At 49.9% G+C, this 23,820-nt stretch overlaps 2 protein-coding genes across 2 annotated transcripts in view; both read right to left on the bottom strand.

Moving 5' to 3' along the window:
- Positions 1-3,363, bottom strand: part of scrib (scribble planar cell polarity protein) — a 35,101-nt gene extending 31,738 nt beyond the window's left edge. The window contains exon 1 of the mRNA XM_080544316.1: positions 3,182-3,363. The gene's annotated coding sequence lies outside the window, so the exon portion shown is untranslated. The remainder of the gene's footprint in view (positions 1-3,181) is intronic.
- A 1-nt stretch (position 3,364) lies between these two features.
- The window catches only part of LOC308169348 (uncharacterized protein), a gene marked incomplete at its 5' end in the record, with an annotated part of 31,795 nt that continues 11,339 nt past the window's right edge, over positions 3,365-23,820 (bottom strand). The window contains 14 exons of the mRNA XM_080544033.1: positions 3,365-3,635; positions 4,098-4,286; positions 4,581-4,706; positions 5,622-5,755; positions 6,316-6,482; positions 6,795-6,994; positions 7,164-7,282; positions 7,613-7,757; positions 8,089-8,163; positions 9,273-9,336; positions 9,818-9,874; positions 10,206-10,295; positions 10,970-11,048; positions 18,291-18,408. Coding sequence (XP_080400159.1) covers positions 3,531-3,635; positions 4,098-4,286; positions 4,581-4,706; positions 5,622-5,755; positions 6,316-6,482; positions 6,795-6,994; positions 7,164-7,282; positions 7,613-7,757; positions 8,089-8,163; positions 9,273-9,336; positions 9,818-9,874; positions 10,206-10,295; positions 10,970-11,048; positions 18,291-18,408 — 1,668 coding nt within the window. The 3' untranslated portion in view covers positions 3,365-3,530. The remainder of the gene's footprint in view (positions 3,636-4,097; positions 4,287-4,580; positions 4,707-5,621; positions 5,756-6,315; positions 6,483-6,794; positions 6,995-7,163; positions 7,283-7,612; positions 7,758-8,088; positions 8,164-9,272; positions 9,337-9,817; positions 9,875-10,205; positions 10,296-10,969; positions 11,049-18,290; positions 18,409-23,820) is intronic.

Below are 23,820 nucleotides of genomic sequence, written 5' to 3'. Positions count from 1 at the left end.
ATTTTTTGGGGGTGGTGTTTTTATTTTTTTCGAAATGTTTTTCCCCCCCCTCAAGAGCGAGTGGGTGATGGGTGAGTGAGTGAGGGTGGGAAGGAGAGAGAGAGGGAGTGGATGGGAAAGAGAGTAGGTACAGACCTCTTCCTCCTCAATTCGAGCAGGCTCAATCAGCAGATTATTGACTTGATCAAATGACACCCCCTGTTAGGACAGGAACCAGCGAGAGGCATGCGGATTAGTGAGGCCAAAATAAAAATACGCACGCACACTCCGACCACACAAAAGGATAAATCAACATAACGAAACAAAAAAGCACGCACGCACACACACGCACACGCACACACAGACAGACACATACACACACACACACACACACACACACACACACACACACACACAAACACACTTCAAATAACAGCAACACATCACTTGCATTCATACACCCGTCGGCATACACCCATAGGTCAAATGACCACTGTATAGAGATTGATCTACATCAGTGTTTCAGGGTGTGTGTGGACTGGGGGACCCCCATTGTGCAGGGCCAGATTGAACAGCAACCACCAATCACACACTCACTCTCCCCCCCAGCCACCAGAAGCAGATGCAGGCAGGGGTGGAAACTCGAGACCCAGGATGAGATGAGGAGCTTAGAGGCCGCATGAGGAGGGAAGATGGTGCGCAGAGAGGAAGTGGAGGAGAGAAAGCAGTGAGTCCCAAAGCACCGTCCCCCTCCAGCCGAAAGACACCACAGAACCCCCTCCTCCCTAGAAGACTAGGGCTACGGGGAATACTGTAAAAAACGTTTAATCATGTAAAAATGTAAAATCAGTCAAAACCACTGAAGGAAAAATACATCTTTTGAAATACTGAAATCTAAAAGCCTCAAAGTAGCATTATACACCGCAGGCCTTGGCAGTGTGTTATACTGTAGATCTACAATACCAGACTCCAAATCCCAAATCTCAGCTCTAATTTAGCTACTTAGCTAGCTAATTTAGCTAAGGGTAAAAATGTGAGTGGCGCAAGCGAAAAGGGATTGGCGATTCTTGTGTTCCTTTCTGAATTCGAGCTACATCAGAACAGTGAGAGCGTTAGTGAGGTGTCATACTGTGTGTGACGGTGTTCTGGAGAGGGTCAACATTTGTTATTCTGGGTCTCATTATTTCCACCTCGGCCAATAAATTCTGGATGGTCTGAAGACACACACACACACACACACAGGCACACACACACACACACACACACACACACACACACACAGACACACACACAGGCACACACACACAGGCACACACACACACAGACACACACACAGGCACACACACACACACACACAGGCACACACACACAGGCACACACACAGACACAGACACAGACACACACACACACACACACAGACACACACACACACACACACACACACACAGACACACACACAGGCACACACACACAGGCACACACACACACACACACACACACACACACACTCTCTCTGCATATTAGGTAGCAGCCCTGGTGGGTCCCTGACCCCCCCTCTGTCGTGACCAGGCTGGATTCCAGCCGGTCCATCTTTATCACGTAGCATTTTCCCATCATCCCTTCTGTCATATGCCTGTAACAAGGTCATCCCGGTGGGGGAACCATGAACAGAACAACACTGAGACGGGATCAGGGAACCAACGGCAAGCTTTTTAACAATCACAACGTTCTAGAACAATTCACCAGTTAGCTTGAAAAAAAGATGGAAGATTTCAAACCTACATGATTTCCGTTATAGGTTAATAAATGATCAATTTCAATGATTTTCTTGAAGCATTTAAGGAGCCGTATTCCACATTCACACACATACAGGAAGGCAGGTAAGAGGGAAAAGTCATTTTAATTAAAACAGGAGACAGCAAATGATATGGTGAGAAGCTCGGCGCTGGGGGGGGGGGGCGGAGGCGTGGCGTGGTAGGGGCGGAGCTACTTCAGGGCTTGGGTGGGGGGGGGGGGATCAGGGGGCGTGGCCTGGTCATTTGACAGACAGGTTTTTATCATCGGTGTTGAAAGCTGGTCTCCGTGAGCCGCAGGCTATCCTGACGCTACTCTGTGCCTTTAGTACCACTGAGTTATGCACGGTGTGTGTGTGGTCATGTCAACATAAGGACACTGGGTGTCTGTGATGTAGGATGGGGGGGGGGGGAGAGAGAGGAGAGGCAGTGATGTTAATTCTGTTGAATCTGGTTGTAATTCACAGGTAGTAAAGAAAGCAGTGAGAAATGGCGTGGGCTCTTTGCCGTGCTGATGAACGCGTGCAGGAGCTCCGAAAGGACACAGGAGGGCGCTACACTCGAGGAGACTGGGTAGCGTGTAGCAGGGTAAGACTACTTTCGCGCGTGTCCGTCGGAAAGCGTTTGAGCGACCGACCTCTGATTCAGATTGTGTGACGGATGTTGTTACGGAAGATCCCCCGTGAAGTAATCGGTCAATTTGACAAAATGTGTCCCAACTCCCAAAAACATTCATCCCTTGGTGTGTGTTAAGGGTTAGTTGTATTGTGTGCCTATGATTTGGGGGGGGGGGTACCACTTTTAGCCAGACAGAAACCTGCTTGTGTAGGACAGAGAGAGGACAGGAACATGAAGCGCTGTGTCGTCACGAGAGCGACCGTTAGACAACTCCCAGAAAACATTCCTGTCAACAGTCGTGTTTTTTTGTCCGTCAGACAGGGTCATGTGATCCTTTTGCACAGCAACACTGCATGCAGAGATGTGTCCTTCCCACTCCAGTGACAGCAGACCAGGCTGAGTGCAGGGTGCAGGGGGACAGACAGGGGGGGCTTCTATGCATCCATGTGTGTGTTGCATAGAGGCTGGGTCGAGAGAGATGCTCTTATATACACGTCAACGTGAAGACAGGAGGGGTGCAAGAGAGCTTTTATCCAGCTGTCAATCAAAAACACTACAGGAAAAAAGGTGCCACTGGTGTGACGTTGGTAGGATAAAGAATGCAGTACTAAAGGTGTGTGTGTGTTTTATTGTTCATTACAATGCTACATACAGTACTGTATGTGTCTGCAAATATCTAATGAGAGAGTCTACTGTATAAAACTATCACCGCATTAGTGTATGCTGCCTACCCTCCCTCCCTTCCTCCCTCCCTCCCTCCCTCCCTCCCTCACCCACCCCGCCATCTTTACCTTGACTTGGGAGGAGTTGACCTGGAGTAGTCGGCTGTCCTCCGTATCGGGCTCCTCTATCCTGTTCTGCCGCTGTTGCTGGGGGGTGACAAAGTGACCGTCCACCTCTTCCTCCTCCTCTTCCTCCTCGTCCTCCTCCTCCTCGTCCTCCACCTGCGGGGCCTGTGTGGGGGGGGTGTGGTTGTGTGCGTCGGCGGTGTAGCCCTGCAGCAGGGCGGCCACGGCCTCGGGCTTGGGCAGCTTGGTGATCTTGAAGTGCTTCTTGTAGTGGGGCGTGTCCTTCCTGATCAGACGCTGCTTCTCCGCGGGGTGGAAGGCGGGGGCCCGCCGCTGCTGGTCCGCGTCGTCGTCACTGCGCTCGCCGTCTTCCCCCCTGCCGCCCCCCCCCCTCCTCGCCGTCCTCGTAGTCGTCGGTGCCCTGGAACATGGGCTCCTCCGCAAAGTGCACTGTGGGCTGGGGGGGAGAAGAGGGGGAGAGGGGGGGTAGAAAGGGGGGGTGGGCGGGTAGAAAGGGGGGGCGGGTGGGTAGAAGGGGGGAGTGGGTAGAAAGGGGGGTGGGTGGGTAGAAAGGGGGGGGGGCGGGTTTGAAAGAAGACAGACAAAAAAGAGGAAAGAGAGAACAGAAAAAATAGACGGATCACGTTCAACTCCGTGGCGTGATGACATATCACTGTCGTGCATTGTTTTGATACATAGTTATTTATTTATTTAAAATATGTTTTTAGGTCATTCTGCATTAACGAGACAGTAGAGACTGACAGGAAGGATGGATGAGAGAGAGAGAGAGAGAGAGAGAGGAGGGATGTAGGCTTTGGCTAGCGAGACTTATCAAAAAACAAGCTTGGATTTTCCTTTAGCGACTTTGATGGAATACCCCCCAAAAGTAGCCGTTGTTGTTGTTGTCTGAGAGCCTCACCTCTATGTACTCCACCTCCATCTCGTCTAGCTCCTCCTCTTCCTGCTCCCGGCCCTGCCCGTCCGCCAGCCCCACCAGCGCCACGCCCGTCACCAGGCCCCGCCTCTCCTCGTGGGAGTTGGCTGAGGCCGTGCTGTTGGAGGCCTGCGAGTCGTGGCTCTGATTGGACAGGTTACTCAGCCGCTTCTGCTGCAATCAACCAATCAAGCGTTTATTAGCTTCCTATAGCCCTGCCTGGTTAAGTGACATACATATTCTGTGAGCAATTGTATGTATGTAAACGTGAAATGTGTGTGTGTGTGTGTGTGTGTGTGTGTGTGTGTGTGTGTTGTTGTCATCTGGCGGATGAGGTTGAAGGCTGAAAAGCACAGCAAAAGAAATTCTGAACAGTACTGTAGTGAGGTGTGTGTGTGGTGGTACATGTGGCTCAGTGTGGACAGCAGGACTGTATTACACGTGGGTGGTACTGAGTCTGGAGGGTACCTCTGCGTCTGAGGACTCCATGTCTCCGTCAGGTCTGGAGGTGTAGGCCTCGTTCCTCCTCTCCTCGATCACCTTCTTCATCACCTTCAGCTCGCTGGGGTGGGGCGTGGCTCTGCGCTGGAGGCCCTGGAGGGAGGAAGAGGAGGGAACAGGACAGCAGTCAAGACACAGACCGACAATACATGACCCAGTCAGACGCACGCAGAAAAAACCTTGGCTAAGCAGTTAAATAAGGTACAAGGGAGAAAAGAAAAGACAAAAAGAGAGGTACATCATAAACTGGTCTCCTCTGTAGCGACTACGGTGAGTGGTCCTCTGCGACTCAGTTGGTAGAGCACGGCGCTAACAACGCTTAGGTTGTGGGTTCGATTCCAGTTGGGACTATATATGTATGCACTCACTGCGATGTAAGTCACTTTGGATAAAAGCATCAGCTAAATGGTATATATTATTAATAACATAATTATTCTATTGAGATACACTTAAGACACTATCCATTCCCTTCACACAATGGCTTAGTCCTGACACTATTCCATGACCTCCATTCTTTTTTCTGAATATTATTCATTTATTTATTTACTATTCATCTTATTCAACATCCAAAAGAAGCGATAGGCGTAAGAAGAAGATGTTATTCAACATCATTATTTTTCATGTTATTGGATAGATAGTGAAGATAGACAGAAAGTAAAGAGGGCATGTCAGCAGGGCACAGGCCGCATTCGAACCCATCCCGACATGGGCAGATGTGTGCACTGTAGGCCGCGGTGGTAGACCACTGGACCACTCCAGACCAGGAGCGTCCAGGTTGTTTACCCTGCGCTCTGACCCCCCCAGACCAGGAGCGTCCAGGTTGTTTACCCTGCGCTCTGACCCCCCCAGACCAGGAGCGTCCAGGTTGTTTACCCTGCACTCTGACCCCCCGAGACCAGGAGCGTCCAGGTTGTTTACCCTGCACTCTGACCCCCCCAGACCAGGAGCGTCCAGGTTGTTTACCCTGCACTCTGACCCCCCCAGACCAGGAGCGTCCAGGTTGTTTACCCTGCGCTCTGCGGCCGCCTCGTCATCCTCGTCCTCCTCCTCGGCCTTGGTCTCCTCCTGGAACTGGATGACTGAGACCCGGTTCAGGTTGCTGTCTGTCCAGCTGTCGTCCACGCTGTTCTGGAGCAGGTTCTCTGTATGGGAGAGAGATGTATTAGATATGTATTAGACCGAAAATCAAATGATTCGGAGCCTGAAAAGTTGTTTTGCAGCTGGAACCAGAAAATAGTGGTTCTCAGCACGAACCAAAAACTAGAACCGTGACGTCGTCAGTGGCTGTGTCATATTCTAGGCTGTGAAGAGCAGCAAGAAGGAAGGAGACAAAATCTAATCTAATCTAAATCTAAATCTAATCATTAGTGATTAAAACAATGATCAATTATCTTCCTCACATGCTCAGCAAACACACAAATACACACAAGCGAACGCAAACTTCGTAAGCCATTTCTATTCCAGTAACGGAGCAGCTGGTTAGTAAGAGAACGTGTTTAGAAAGTGTCTTGTGTTTATTTCAGATACGTCCATCATCCTAATTTCCAGTGAAGTAGCTGCCATCTTGTTGTGAAATGTTTGTTTGTCCCGCCCCTTCGTCATCCAATGTTGATGATGCTGATGGTTCTGGTTACACTGGTATGAACGCGAGCTGGTTCGCCAGGTAGCAGGTGAGGGAGGGGGGGGGGGGGGTGTGACTCACCCAGGCTGGGGGAGGGCTGCTGGGGCAGCAGGTAGCAGGTGAGCACCTTCTCCCCGGTACGATCGTCATCCTCCGTCTGGAACTTCAGCATGGGCTGGGACTGGTTCTCTGCCAGCCACATGGCCTTCAGGTTCAGGTTGGCCAGGGCAAACGGCAGGTTCTGTAACCTAGGGGTGGGGGGGGGGGAGAGGAGAGGAGAGGAGAGGAGAGAGAGAGAGAGAGGATAAGACAGCAGAGAGAGGGTGAGAATAATGCATCAGGAGGAGAAAATCTAAGGTTCATACCGTCTGCAAAAACTCTACAACGCGTGTTGAGGAGATTTGAGGATTTGAGCTAGCACGAAAAGACGAGATCGAGCCTCTGACGAGACATGTGGACTGGACCTGCGTAAGTCCCACAGCTCTAACTGGAGGGACGTGCCGATCCGTCAACGTCTGCGACCGTTTCGAGGGGGGGTGGTGGGCGGGCGGGGTTCTTACCTGTTCCCCGCCACGTCCAGCACGTGCAGCTCCGTGGCGTCGGCCAGCTCGGCGGGCAGCTTGCTCACGCGGTTGTCCCGCAGCGAGAGCACGTTGAGGCTGGCGCAGCCGCCCAGCTCGCTGGGCAGACTGCCCAGGCGGTTGCGGTCCACGTTGAGGTTGGTCAGCTTCTTCAGCTTGCCCAGGGAGCGAGGCAGTGTCTTAGGGGAGAGAGAGAGAGAGGGGGGGGGGATCAAAATCAAAGAAATGACTGGTGCACATAAACAGGTGGTTAAACAGTCTTTTTCTGACCAAGGCACATTGCCTAACACAGACTCGGGAGGGTTGGGGGAAGTGAGGTCACCTCTAGATGGAGGTGAGTTTCTGTACCTGAATGAGGTTCTCCGTCAGAACGAGCTCTGTCAGGTTCTCACACTCCCCGATGGAGTCGCTCAGGTGGGTCAGCCGGTTTTGGTCCACTTTCAGGATGGACAACTGTTTCAAATAGCCTGGAGACACAAACAGCGTCGCTGAGCATATCATACAAGACTGACTAGCTCCTGCGCTAGCATCACTTGTCCACTAGAGGTCAGCGGTGTTCTTCACAAGCGTAGCCATACATGTTGTACAATCTTCTACTACTGCCAAGAAACATAACAGCCTTTGGGTCTCTACTTAATCAACAGAGAAGACATGACACTATGACAAAAGCACCAAAGAAGGCCCGTTTTACGGTGACAATGGAACAGGAACGCCTTTCAGCTCAGCTGAATGAAGCAGCGTACAACAGCGGGACGGCGGGGGCTGTCGGCCCCTCCCTCCCTCCCTCCCTCCCTCACCTATGCTGTCTGGGATGACCTCCAGCACGTTCTGTGTGAGCAGCAGGTCGGTCAGCGCCAGCAGGCCGCTCAGCTCCGAGGGCAGCTCCTCCAGACGGTTCTCTGACACGTCTAGACACACCAGCCTCCGCAGGTTCCCCAGCTCCTGCACACACACACACACACACACACACACACACACACACACACACACACACACAACACAGGGTTCAGTGATGGGAGTCCTAGTGGCGTTCAGATAGACGGTTGTATGTTGTGGATCAGAACGATCCGGATTCTTTTTTTTGCTACTCAGGATCAGATCTTATCTGGCTGATTTTGAGTCATATAAGGGAAGTCAGCCAGCTCGATCTGATCCTAGATCAGAGAAAAATAATCGGGATCATTTAGATCCAGATTAAAAGTTCTGACCAACTGGACCCTGGGGAGCATGCCATTAACCTGGGCGTAGATCAGCACATGGAGCTGGTACTCACCGGTGGTAACACAGACAGCTGGTTGCGGTCCAACCACAGCTCCCGCAGGTTGGGGAGAGCACCGAGGGTGTCAGGCTGCAGGGGAGAGGAGAGGGATAGAGAGAGAGAGGGAGGGAGAGAAATAAAGAAAGAGGGTGAGCACACGCGAGAGAAAGAGAGATAGGAGGGAGGAAAAGTAAACAGTGCATGTTTGTTATCTCTCCTCTGCCTGGTGACACAGCAGCAGGGGTGATCAGGTGTGCTGGGGCCTGCACGGCCCAGGGGGGGGGGGGGCACCATGCACCACACTTACATATGCACTGTTTGGGAAGCATACAGCATAAACACACAAACACAAATCACATGCTCCAAATGACTCTGGGGGTCCCATAAATATACGTGGATAGGGATGATATAACAACAACACAGGGCCAGTTGTTTGGCTCTGTCTACAGAGCGCTGAGCAGAGGCCTGGTTCTATGTGGGCCGAAAGAGATGCTTGGCCCTGGGGTCCTGATCCTGAAAAACCCCAGTATACAACAACACCATGACCTGCAAACTGCAATAGAGTAATAAATGACTTTTAAGTGATGAAATGCAAGGACATGCCAGTCAGAGAGTATGGTGATGTCATTTGTGTGCTCAGCCTCCGCCCTTGTCAGGTCAACAGGCATTGTTTAACCTGTCCCATGGAGACAGACGGAGGGCGGCCAGGCGTTCCCAGGCTAACTCAAGGGGACTACAGGGCCTGAGGTCCAACGGACTGGCGCTGTGGCCCTTTGTGATGGTAAACATTAAACAATGTGTGGGTGAGATAGGTTTGAGGTGGAGATAGAAGACAGGTGTGGGTGTTTGTGTGTGTGTGTGTGTGTGTGTGTGTGTGTGTGTGTAGTGTTTGTGTGTGTGTATGTAGTGTTTGTGTGTAGTGTGTGTGTGTGTGTGTGTGTGTGTGTGTGTGTGTGTGTGTGTGTGTGTGTGTGTGTGTGTGTGTGTGGTATGTCTTTTGGTATGTCCTGTGGGCTGTGTGTGTGAGCAGAATGAATGTAAAATATGTCTTTCTGTGGTATAGCATAAACAAGGGCGTGTGTGTGTGTGTGTGTGTGTGTGTGTGTGTGTGTGTGTGTGTGTGTGTGTGGACCATGTTTGTGAATCTGCATAACAATCCAGTTGAAAGGAAGTAAAGGCAGAGAGCTGGTAACACTAACCAACACTTCCAGTTCATTGCTGCCCAGGTCCAGTTGTTCCAGTTTAACCAGGAAAGAGAGTGACCTGAATGAGAGAGAGATAGGGAGAGAGAGAGGGAGAGGGAGCAGGAGGGGGAGAGAGAGAGAGAGAGGGAGAGGGAGAGAGAGAGAGGGAGAGGGAGGGAGAGAGAATGTGTCACACTCAAACACGGAAATACCCTCTGTCCAAAACAATGAAGGGGCTGTACAGCCAATTATACCGCTGACAGACGAAACACACACTTCACATTCATACACAATATACTTAATATAAAGCATCTGAAGATGACGTCAGCACTGGACCAGTGTGGACTAAATATTTCACACCAACCGTCGAGCAGAGACTCTGCTTCACACATTACGGTGTGTCCTCTGAGCGGCCATTACATTCACAGATGATAAAGTGTGGCTCATACTATCTGCTGACGAACAGACTTGCTAGTGTCTGTCACGTCTCAAATCACCAGGGCCAGGGTAGGGGGGGCCAACAAACCCGGGTGTCTGTGCCCAGGGGAGAGGGCACTTACGTGGGCAACGACTTGAGCAGGTTCTCCCGGAGCTCCAACGTCACCAGGTTGGCCAGGCTGCGGAAGAGGAGGATGAGAGGGGGGGGGGAGGGGAGAGGAGGAAGGAGAAAAGGGGGAGGATGAGGAGGAGGAGAGGGGAGTTAGTCAGTCACATGGAGGGTCTGTCTGTCCGTCTGGGTTAAGTTGGCACGGCCAGGGGCACCTCCATCTGCCCACTCCAGGCCGTGGCCAAGAAGTCTGGGACCAGCTGTCTAGGAGCACAGTGTCATGTAATTACTACAGCCTGGGGTTAACTGTTGAGAGGAAGTGGGAAACCCGTGTTTAGGTATAGACGGGAATTCATGCTAGGTGTGTGTGTGTGTGTGTGTCCTCCAGTGTTTATACTTACTTCCCTATGTCGTTGGGTAACGTCTGCAGGGAGACTTCGTTGAGGGCCAGGTGGGCGAGCCCTCTGAGCTGGGTGAAACCATCAGGCAACCTGCGGTGTGTGTGTGTGTGTGGGGGGGGGGGGGGAAGGACCACGCCGGATGAAGAGAGACAGAGAACAGATGAGGAGAGGGAGAAAAGAGAGAGAGCGAGAGACGAAAGTGAGAGGTGTGCCGTGACATAAAGCGCACATATACAGTAGATATATATTGATAGATAGACATATATTTATATAGTCACTTCAAGAGGCCCCTCGTAACAAAACATAAACGCCTCCACATGGAACAGCTACGTCCACTTCTCTACGCTGGTCTCTACTACAGACAGACATCTGGGAAAGCACTCAGCCTCCGCTCTCCTGCCGACAGGCCCTCTGCTATTTCTATAGGCGGAAGCTGAGGTAGGGAAGCTAAGAGCTACCCTGGCAGCAGAGCATGACACCTCACTTAAACACAGTCTGGGTCCCAGACCAGCGTCATATATATATATACATATATAGCCTCACAAAGGCTTGTACGCTCTAGGGCATTTGTCATGTACAGTACACAACCTAGATCTGACTAAGAGCCTGTTTTGACACATCTGAGCTAGAAATGTGTATTTATACGTCGAAACGTGTCTTTTAAATCAAATACACCCCCCCCCATCTATCTTCAATGATAATGGTATGTTCCGATATTCCCTCCAGGGTGATGGTGAGGTGAGAGACGGGACCGGCGCACTAACTTGGAGATGGGGTTTCCACTGAAGTCTGCGATCTCCAACGCCTTGCAGAACTTAATGCTCTCGGGGATCTCAGGAATGTCTGCGGAGAAAGAGGGGAGAGGAGTCAGCACCATCTACAGAGGGGGGGGGGGGGGGGGGTGACATTGTACGCAGCACACCATGTCAGGTTCCCTCGTAATCACTACCAGATGGCCTGGCGTGGAAGTGGAGGAGAGGAGAGGGGGGACGACAAAGAACAGAGAAGGGGTAGAAAAGAAGAGAAAGAGAAAGGAGGATGAGGAGAAGGAAGGAATATACCTTCACCTGCTCGCATGTTATCTACCACAGCTTCTCACCCATTTGGGTGATACAAGACTGAAACCAACTGGCATCATCTACCATGTCACCATCATCTACCATGTCACCATGTCACCATCATCTACCATGTCACCACCATCTACCATGTCACCATGTCACCACCATCTACCATGTCACCACCATCTACCATGTCACCATGTCACCACCATCTACCATGTCACCACCATCTACCATGTCACCACCGTCTACCATGTCACCATGTCACCACCATCTACCATGTCACCACCATCTACCATGTCACCATGTCACCACCATCTACCATGTCACCATGTCACCATGTCACCACCATCTACCATGTCACCACCATCTACCATGTCACCATGTCACCACCATCTACCATGTCACCATGTCACCATCATCTACCATGTCACCATGTCACCATCATCTACCATGTCACCATGTCACCATCATCTACCATGTCACCACCATCTACCATGTCACCATGTCACCACCATCTACCATGTCACCATGTCACCATCATCTACCATGTCACCATGTCACCATCATCTACCATGTCACCACCATCTACCATGTCACCATGTCACCACCATCTACCATGTCACCATGTCACCATCATCTACCATGTCACCATGTCACCATCATCTACCATGTCACCATGTCACCATCATCTACCATGTCACCACCATCTACCATGTCAGCACCATCTACCATGTCACCACCATGTCACCATCATCTACCATGTCACCATCATCTACCATGTCACCATGTCACCACCATCTACCATGTCACCATGTCACCACCATCTACCATGTCACCACCATCTACCATGTCACCATCATCTACCATGTCACCATCATCTACCATGTCACCATGTCACCACCATCTACCATGTCACCATGTCACCACCATCTACCATGTCACCATGTCACCATCATCTACCATTAGGGCTGTTACGATTAGTCGACGTCATCGACTACGTCAATACGTCGGTTTGCGTAATATGCGTAGTCGTAAATAATAAAAGAAAAAAAGAAAAAGAGCAAAAAAAAATAGCAAAAATGAAATGGCCTATCACAGCAGTACGTCTGCAATGAACGAGCACCTCAAGCGAAAGCATCCTGGAGCTCTTTGTGAAGACAGCCACAAGATAGCACCACCGTAAGTCACCATTGTATTTCTGTTCACTTTTCCGGCCGTGTATGAGTGAAAAATTGATAGCTACTAGCTAATGTTACACAAGCAATGTAGCTCACCACAGTTTGTATGTCTTGTCTTCTGGTGTTAGTAACGTTAGCTATGTAGCTGGCTAGCTACGGTAGCATATTGTCATTGTGGTGCTCGCACCTACTGTATGTTATCTAGCTCGTAGCTCGCATGCTACGTTAGCATGCGAGCTACCCCCCCTAGACTTTGCCAATAGGCAAAAAAAGAAAGAAAATAGATATCACTATGAACACATTCCCAGTTTGTTATGTACATAAAAACTATGAAAAAATGTATTGCAAGTTTTCTGAATTGTATTATTGTTTATGTTTATTATGCAAATTAGATGCTAATTGGACCCAAATCTCCAGGATCACTCACACCATCATATGTGTCAAATTTTTTTTTATTTTTTTTTTATTTATGTTGACACATAAGAAAACAAACTTTGCACACACCTGATTGTGTCTATGTCCTCGTATCAGCCCATACATCAGGAAATACTGTCCATAGTCATAAAAAAATCTATTTTCGCCATGGTTTTGGTATGAAATGTACTATAAACAGGGCTATGAATGATATATCATCAAACTCTTGTGTGTAAAGAAGCAGAATATGGATAGGAAGAAATGTGGAAAGTTTGGTCTGTTTTGGTGCAAGGAAAATCCTAGTGTGTGGACAAACACATAAAAACCAATTTTCGGGAAAACAGACTTAAAGTTTTGTATTGTGAAATATGAAACATTTTTATTTGAAACTGCTATTCACAAACACAAAACCTAATCAAACCATTAGCAATAAACATCCTAAACACCTGACTGATAACTGAATAACATAAACTGAACAGAAATGCACACAGGCTACAAATAGTGGCTGTTATGGAATAGAAAGTGTCTCCCTCTCTCACAAACCTCTGGCACCACCATGTAATCAGCACACAGAACTACAGCCAGCCAGCCAGCCAGCCAGCCAGCCACACACACACACACACACACACACACACACACACACACACACACACACACACACACACACACACACACACACACACACACACACACACACACACACACACACACACACACACACACACACACACACACACACACACACACACACACACACACACACACACACACACACACACACACACACACACACACACACACACACACACACACACACACACACACACACACACACACACACACACACACACACACACACACACACACACACACACACACACACACACACACACACACACACACACACACACACACACACACACACACACACACACACACACACACACACACACACACACACACACACACACACACACACACACACACACACACACACACACACACACACACACACACACACACACACACACACACACACACACACACACACACACACACACACACACACACACACACACACACACACACACACACACACACACACACACACACACACACACACACACACACACACACACACACACACACACACACACACACACACACACACACACACACACACACACACACACACACACACACACACACACACACACACACACACACACACACACACACACACACACACACACACACACACACACACACACACACACACACACACACACACACACACACACACACACACACACACACACACACACACACACACACACACACACACACACACACACACACACACACACACACACACACACACACACACACACACACACACACACACACACACACACACACACACACACACACACACACACACACACACACACACACACACACACACACACACACACACACACACACACACACACACACACACACACACACACACACACACACACACACACACACACACACACACACACACACACACACACACACACACACACACACACACACACACACACACACACACACACACACACACACACACACACACACACACTTGTGTCAAGCCTAGTTACAGAACCTGGTACTGGTGTGTGAGCACATCTGCCTCTCCTGTGTGTGAGAGAGGGACAGAACCTGGTACTGGCGCCGCAACCGAGTCGGGGCTCGGATATGTGTTCGGCGGGCCCGAGCCGATTCAGGAAATATTAGAACGGCGTCTGTGGCTCGTACGGTTGCGACGCAGCGGTACTTTGACCTGAAGTGCCTAGGCCGAGAAGCCTGAATTTGAGTTATTTTTAAATGCTTTTCGGTCAGCGCGGCCGTTCCGAGGCGCAGAGACGCACCGTTTTCGACGAGGTCATTCGTAAGGGGCTTGGCACCCGTACTCTGTCGAGTTTTTTCTGCTAGGCGCGACCGAAGATGTTCGACATTTGTGAAAACCAGACCTCTAGCTCACTCAGGAGGGGAGTTATGAATTCTGGCCACAGGAGGCCATACAATGGGCTAGAGACTTGAAATCACTTTTGGCTGAAAGCTGGCATCCCACTGATGGTGTGTGTCTTTTTCTGTTCCCCTGGCTACATAGGAAGTGTCCCAAAGGTGAGCCTAAAGTTCAGGAGGTCGCCAATGTTAAACGGCTGAGTGGGGAGGGGTAGTGAGTGACTAAATTGAGTGCTGTTTGGTGATACATTGGGCTAGAGATCTGAAATCACTTTTGGCTGAAAGCTGGCATCCCACTGATGGTGTGTGTCTTTTTCTGTTCCCCTGGCTACATAGGAAGTGTCCCAAAAGTGAGCCTAAAGTTCAGGAGGTCGCCAATGTTAAACGGTGGGTCACAGTGATTGACTGAATTGAGCGCTGTTTGGTGATACATTGGGCTAGAGACTTGAAATCACTTTTGTCTGAAAGCTGGCATCCCACTGATGGTGTGTGTCTTTTTCTGTTCCCCTGGCTACATAGGAAGTGTCCCAAAAGTGAGCCTAAAGTTCAGTAGGTCGCCAATGTTAAACGGCTGAGTGGAGAGGCTAGTTCCGCCTTCCGCGTCACATGGGACACGACAACCAATCACATTCGAGAATTTTCGCATCAACCAATAGAATCGCGTATTTTAAAAGAATGCAACCTATCTATTTTAGTGATTGGTTGCTGATACAAGGGGCGTTGTAAATTTTGGAAGCGGCCATTTTGAGCACAAGAAACACATCTTTCAAACAAGCCCAGGCTTGATGTATTTCAGACAGCAGCCGTTTCGGTAACGCTGTGCGTAAACTACTAACTTTTGGCGAATTTATGAGGATTTTACGGACGCATGCACCACAATCAAGTAAAATAAACAACCAAATGTGTTTTTGTCGACGTTGTATTGTCACTAATATGAAAGAAAACATGTTTAGGAGGCAAAAGAGCAACTCATCTCAAAATCGGGGAAAAATGGGAAATTGCGTTTTGAGGGGGGTAGCCTTGCCTTAATCATAACATAGCAGCGAGAGTAACGTTAGCTAGCTATGTAGCTACTAGCTAGCTATGTGTTGTGGTGATGGACAGACTTCTAAATGGCCATGTTGGCATTCAAGTTGGCTAAACATAGCAGTGAGGTGGAAATTAAGGGGCCTACACTTTTTTTTTCCGAACAGTAAAAAAAAATATTGTTAAATTAGTCGTTAGACTAATTGAAAAAATAATCGCTAGATTAATCGTTAGAAAAATAGTCGTTTGGGACAGCCCTATCTACCATGTCACCATGTCACCACCATCTACTATGTCACCATGTCACCACCATCTACTATGTCACCACCAATTCCTCAGACACCGTTTCCAAAGCTTCACACACACACACACACACACGCACACACACACACACACACACACACACACACGACTCACATCGCATCCACACATGTATTTCAACCTCAGATGATCCAATAAACGCAACAAGCTGAACACTTTTCTTCCCCAAACGGGCCACACAGAGAACCCAGCTAGGTTTCAGGGGCGTGTGTGGCACATGGAGAGCGGCTAGTTCATGACTCCCCTGTGTGAGAGGACCAACCAGCAGGCCTGCAGACGGAGCAGGTCAGGTGACCATCTCTCCTCCTAACAGCCCACGGCGGGGGCCGACGGGTCTCCTCGCTAACTACAAGTCCCTTCTCCTGTCCCCTTCTGTAGAGACGACAGGCCCACCAAGGACGTGGGGAGAGGGCGACGCCTATTTCCATCGCCTGCTGCACTGCTGAGTTGCAGAATGCAATACAGCCCCGGAGACTAAAATAAAGCAGGTTTACATTTGAGATCTGGTTGACGTAGGCGATCGCGCAAGCAGGAATCGAGTATTGATTTCTGTGTGGTTTTGTGGAAGGGGGTTGGGGGGAGAGAGGTATCACTTTCCTGGCGAGCCTCCGCCTGTGGTAAAGAGACGGGGTTGGCACGGACGAGTTGAACGTGTCGTGGAAAGCTGGTGGTTGGTACAGCCTGCACAGTACCCTGCTGGTGGTGGATTAACTGCTTGTATTTGGCACAGAAAAAGGTCTCTCTGCGATCTCTCTGCAGAGTGGAGGGTTTTTGTAGTTTGTTGCCTAAAGTCTTCCTTCCTTCTCTGGATGGGGAAATGTGCTTTTGAGGCATGCTTGCCAAGACAGCGTTTGATATTTATCACATGGCGTTGAAAGGCATGTCTGCTGTGTCGGATGGGCTACAGATTAGGGCTGCCACAAACGATTATTTTCATAGTCGACTAGTCACCGATTATTTTAACGATTAGTCGACTAATCGGATCATAAATTACAGCTTATCGCACAATTACTCAATCGCTCTTATTTAGCTATCATCTTCTAAATCAGCTTCTAAATTTAGCTTGAAGTTGTTAGTTGTTGTTGTAGGCATGTGCTAACTAAAAATAAAGACAATTAAAATGATTGTTCACTCAAAAATAGATATTTTAATGAACTTTGCAGATTTATTTCTGGCATCACTTGCATGTAATGTAATGTAAAGAGTAGTAGAAGGTGCAAACTGCTGAGTAAAATGAGGTAGGCTAGGCACTAGGCAACCAAAAGAATACAAAAACAAAAATAAATACTTGTACAGAGTACAAAAGTTTTGCTTTGCTTCACTCATCTCATAGTAGAACGCGCCTTCTTAGCACTGTAACGTTAAGACAACATTTTTAGCTATTTGATAAGTATCGCTTTGATGACAACGTAAAATAATGTAAGAAGGCTTTTAACGTAACGATATCGTTAGCCAATAACAAGCTAACTAACTTACCGAGACGAGCCATCGTCTTCCTCGTCATCTGCCACAACGTGCTTCCTTTTTAGATGCTCGCGCATCATAGACGTGCTGCCATGATAAGCGAGTTCAGCTTTGCAAATTTTACATTTTACATTCTTTTTTTCAACGTTGTGGTTGAAATGCTCCCACACTTTAGAGGTACGAGGACAGGAAGACATTTCTCTGTTTGTTTTTCCGGGGAAGTCACGTGTGCCCCGGATGACCGACACTGCGCATGTACATCAAAGACACTGGGAGACGCTAGCCAGTGGCAGCTTCAGGGAAGAAAAACGAATGCTTATCGAATGAAATGAATGGTCTTTATTGTCATTGATATAGTACAGGTACCAAACAACGAAATTTGGGAGGGGGGGCTCCCCTGGTGCTAGGCAAAAAAAAAAAAAAAAACGCTTATTTCAGCTCCAAAAAAACATGCGACTACGGCGATTACCAAATATGTCGGCGACGATTTTGGTAGTCGACGTCGTCGTGACTAGTCGACTAATCGTGGCAGCCTTACTACAGATCTACACATTGTGTGTGTGTGTGTGTGTGTGTGTGTAAGAGTGTGTGTGAGAGTGTGTGTGTACCGTTTCTGGAGATGTCCAGCTCCACCAGCTGCATGAAGTTGGCCACCTCAGGAGGGAGTCTCTGGATGGCATTATCGCTCAGGCCGAGCTTCCGTAGGTTGAGGAGTCTGAAGAAAGGCTGCAGAGACACACAGAGACACAGTGTTACGACTGTACACACACACACACACACACACACACACACACACACACACACACACACGCAGCATCAGATCTCTACCATACACAAAAGCGTCTGAGCACACACACAAACACACACACACACACACACACACACACACAGTGCGCTGTGATGCACCGGAGTGCATCTTTCAAACGGTTCCGGAAAAAAACAATAGAAAGAAAACGGTTCAAAAATGTCCAACTTTCGAGCGAGACATCGTCATGCCAACTTGCTGTCTTTGACCAACCCCAGCGCCGTCACTCCACTCCTCCCTACACTCCTCACAGCCTGCATTCACCAGGCCGCATCTTCCAGACGCTTTTTGAAACCACTCCATCAACAAAATACCCCCCACCCCCCCCCCCATGTCACCATGGCAACTGCAGCCCAAATAGTGAGGCTGCTTGCGATAGGGAGCGCTGGCCGGCGGCCACAGCCAAGTGTCTCACAAGAGGCTGGTTGTTGGGGTCTTGGACGGCCTTGGAAGGCCCCGCATTCACTACATTCCTCCAGGCAGCACCGTCCTGTCCTCTGCTGCTCACAGGCTGGCAGGCAGACAGGCAGGGCCGGGGAGGACAGACAGACAGACAGGCTGGCAGGCAGACAGGCAGGGCCGGGGAGGACAGACAGACAGACAGACAGGCTGGCAGATAGACAGGCTGGCAGGCAGACAGACAGGGCCGGGGAGGACAGACAGACAGGCAGACAGGGTCAGGGAGGACATGAGGACCTGAACTATGCAGCCAATCAACCCCTCTATCATCCCCTGGAGCCACAGAGGGGGCTGTGTGTGTGTGTGTGTGTGTGTGTGTGTGTACGCCTGTTTATCACGATCAGATAGGAAGACATGAGGGTGATCAGGGAGGAGAGGATAATAAGGGAGATCTGGACTGTTCTGCCTGGAATGCATGATTCAGAGTGTTCTCAGACAGACAGGCAGGCAGGCAGGCAGGCAGGCAGACAGACCGACGAACAGGCACTCTCGAGAAGACATCAAGTCTGAACAAAACAAACCCCAAACAAACTTAAATGTGAGTTGGCCAGGCCCAGAGTGAAGGCAGCTCATTGTCATAAATCCAGTGGGTGACACGATTAACTCCCAAATCCTGGAAATGGCCAACTGGCTCCTACCAATCAAGACGCAATATAATACTGTCTGTCTGTCTGTGTGTGTGTGTGTGTGTGTCTCTCTCTCTTTCTGTCACCCTCTCTCTCTCTCCCTCCCTCCCTTCCTCTCTCTCTCTCTCTCTCTCTCTCTCTCAGTTTAAGGAGTTGCATAATGTCGGGACAAAAGCGAGACCTTCTTTTGTGTGTGTGTCTGCAGTGGAATACACTAGTATGACATGAACACACACACACACACACACACACCAGTATGACATGTGAGGAGACAGCTCTACAGTTACACCGGGCAGAGGGGAAGAGAACACTGCTACAGCCCGTCCCCACAGTGACACGCGTTTCCTGTTCTTAGCCGGTGTGTGTGTTGTGTTTGGCTGGGGCTGGGCGCTGGTTTAGCCCCCCCAGTGGAGGAGTCTGTTGGGGAGTGTGGCAGGGGCCAGGCCTGGCAGCTGGTAGAGAGGGGGGGGGGGGTGAGTGGTCTCAGGTGACAGAGCCAGAGGGGGGGAGGATGGTCAACACCATGTGACCCGGTCAGCCCCAGATGGGAGACGGCAGAGAGCAGCAGGGGACACGCACGCCTTCAGGTTCAGGGCTGAAGGCTGCCAACCAGCAGCACTCAACATTCTACTGAAAACACCCAAGTCCATGAGCACAGACACGTGTTCAACCGTTCCCATAGCAACCACGTGACAAACACAAAACACAGACGGACCGAGAACGAGAGAGACTCCTCCACGCAGGACCTTACTAACATTAAGGATTCAGAAAGCCTGTTACATTGCTAGGTTCCACACCCTCCACTTCTACCTCCCTCCTTCCCGCCCTCCATCCCTCCCTCCATGGGTGTCCAGAGAGCCCAGTCAGCGAGGGGAGGCTGGACAGTAATGCAATCAGTCCAGAGAACGGCCGCTTATACACACGCTCACAAAGACGCCCATTCACCCTGCAGCAGCAGCAATGTGGCCGCAGCCACAAACACACACACAACCTCCGCTCTGACGCGTCTCTCATTGACCCAGCTGGGTACAGTGACGGTCACACACCCCGACTGTCTAACTCACAGATAGACAGACAGAGTAGGATTTACTGTACCCCCAGACAGACAGACAGACAGACAGTCCCCCTCCACCCTCTCCAGACTGCTCTGTCACTCAGGACACCCCCTGGCCAGTACAGAGGGAAACCAAACAAACCATGGTGTGTGTGTGTGTGTGTGTGTGTGCGTGCGTGCGACGACATCGTTAGAAGGGCCGGCCAACACGTCAGAGAAAACCAGGGAGCTACAATCCCTTGACAACATGGTGATTGGGGGGGGAGCATTTTTTTTCTTCCAGAGCTCTTGTAACTAAGCAATGTTTGCTTATGGAAAGGGAGGAGGGGGTTCGGAGACGGGATGGAGAACTACAGAGGTTGGAAATGGGAAGGGGGGGGGGGGGGGGCGGTGAACAGTATGACTCTCACACGACCCCCACAGACCGTTGTAGAAGTCTAAACTAGGCCACGGTCCTCAGGCCCTCCACCTGGCTAGAAGAGGAGGTGGGGGGGGGGGTCTGACCACGTCAGTCCATGGCTCTGGGCTCTGTTAAGGGAGTCGGGGCTGCTCATGCTGCTGATACTGTGGACAGTGTTGCTCTGGGGAACAATGGCAGCCCAGGCGAAGGGCTACTGTGGACGGTGGGACTGATGAACAGGGAGGTGAATCTCCGCTGGTATGAACAGGCTCTGTGGTGCAGGCAGGCATTTAGTTAGTATGAGGGAGACCTGTGGCCTGTGGCCACCCAGGAGAGGCTGGAGTGTGTGTGTGTGTGTGTGTGTGTGTGTGTGTGTGTGTGTGTGTGTGTGTGTGTGTAAGAGGCTAGGGGAGAGCCACGCTGTGCAACAGTGTGTGTGTGTGTGTGTGTGTGTGTTGTGATGTGGTGTCTGTGTGTGTGTGTGTGTGTGTGTGTGTGTGTGTGTGTGTGTAAGAGGCTAGGCAGAGACACGCTGTGCTACAGTGAGTGTGTGTGGACTGACATGTGAACACCGTGCTCTGGGAGGAAGCCTTATCTGCCCCTCACTCAAAACACAGCTGCACTCCCTCCCACTCCGCCTACACCTCTATCACCACCATCAGGCAGGGGTGGAGTGTGTGTGTGTGTGTGTGTGTGTGTGTGTGTGTGTGTGTGTGTGTGTGTGTTCTCAAAGACACTGCTGTGCTATTCCAAAAGAACAGTCATGCAACACAGCAGAGTGCATGCCTGAGTCATTATGATGGATTTATCAGGTGTGCATGTGCGGGTGTCGAGCAGTGGTCTTACCACTAACTTATAGGGGTGTAAATCACCAGCTTCATCACGATACGATATTATATCGATTTGTTTGTATGACGATACAATGTTTGACGATATCACAATGTCAGTCACGATACGATTTCGATTCGATTCAAGATCGATATGACGATATGATCGATATGACGCGATATCATGTTGTGTGCGTGTGTGTGTGTCTGTGTGTATAAGTTGTATCCCCTCCCCGACCCTACCATGCCCCCCCAAAAAACACACGTTAGCTGCTTTAGCTTAACTTCTGTTAGCATGCAGTGTTGTGAATATGTGTGTCTGTGCGGCTAGTTGGCCTGTAGCAGCCCAGTGGACGTGGAGGTAGATGTGTGTCCCTGTGGTGGGCTGTGAGGAACACACGGTGCTTGTTGTTTGTTTTATTCGCAAAGTTATTGTAGCTAACGTTAGCTAACTAAGCTAGGCAGGCTAGCGCAACGTGGGTTTGGAAGGACAGCTCAGAGGAGAGGAGAGGTGGGGTTTGGGAGTCCGCGTTTGACTGGCTGACAGCGTCAGTAACATGTGGGCTGCGTTCGTCAACTCGCTCTGAGAGCGCCGGAGCACAACACTGGGTTCAACGTCAAGTCATTTGATTGGACAATGGCGTTCCGCGAGTGCTGATCAGATTTCCAGATCGTGTTTGACGAACGCAGCCAGCGTCAGTCAACATGTTGAGTTTTCCCAACCGAGCAGAGAGTGTCTGCTAGTCGCGTGCTGCACGGAAATGGTGACAGTCACGCAGAATGTGCCATTTCAAAATAAAGGTGTATCTTTAAGATGACGATATAGATCGATGTTTTTACATTGCGTCGATGTAATCAGATCGTTAGTCAATGAATCGATGTATCGATGTGAATCGATGTATCGTTACACCCATACTAACTTACAGAGCTACAAGGAGTGATTAGTGTGTACACACACACACACACACACTAAAGGTGTGGAACTCAGTGGGGAGTCTGTTTAACGTGCATATGTGTGTGTTTATGTGTGCGAGCACGGGTTCATGTTTGTTTGAATGAGTGTTTATGTGTGTGTTTATGTGTGCTGGAACAGCACTGTAAACCCAGTGAGAGGGCTGTGTTTGTGTGTGTGTGTGTGTGCGCGTGTGTGTGTCTGTGTGTGTGTGTGTGTGTGTGTGTGTGTCTTTTCCATGCACAAACCAGTGGTGTCGATGACGGCCTATAAGCCATTCAGCATAGTTAGTATCAGATGCCCAGACTTCACCTTGGTAACTAATCCGAACCAAGAGTCCAAAAGTAATAGGGAAAAGATGGACAGAACGTGACAGAATGTGTGTGTGTGTGTGTGTGTGTGTGTGTGTGTGTGAGGTAAAGGTGCACGAGGCCACAGCCCAGCGGACACAGACAGAGGCTGCAGTGTTGCAGTCAAGTGACTCCATTTAGCCTGAGGCATTTAGCCCGAGGCAGCTCTCCAATCACACCATTACAGAGCTCTCTGGAGGGGGAACCACACACACACACACACACACTACACACACTACACACACTACACACACTACACACACACTAACACGCCAAAAGCCAATGAAAACCCCTGGACAGAAACCCCTGCCCCCCCCCCCCCCAGATATCTCTCCCTAAGGATCAACCGCAGCAAAAATAGCTGTCAGTTTAAATATCCACAGGGACATCAACATATTAAACCACTGAGGGCAGAAAAACAACGACTTCCATCAAGCCGTCCAGTAGTGTGAGTGAGTCGACAGAGAGGAGACAATGCTTTCACGTGTCTTTAGCAGGGCCCTGAGCTGGTCTCTCTGGCCTGAATTAACAAACTGCTGAAACGTTAGATCAATGGAACGCCTGCACACCAGCTTTCCAACTTGGCTACGGGGAGGAAGTGGAATTACATAGCATTAATCTCCTCCCCCCTCCCCTCCTTCTACGCTCCGGGGTTTCTCGCCCTC

The sequence above is a fragment of the Nansenia antarctica genome, assembly GCF_963989245.1.
Source record: "Nansenia antarctica genome assembly, chromosome: 13".
In the NCBI taxonomy this organism is placed as follows: Eukaryota; Metazoa; Chordata; class Actinopteri; order Argentiniformes; family Microstomatidae; genus Nansenia; species Nansenia antarctica.
Note: the sequence above shows the minus strand (reverse complement) of the source record. Positions and strands in the feature narration are given on the sequence as shown.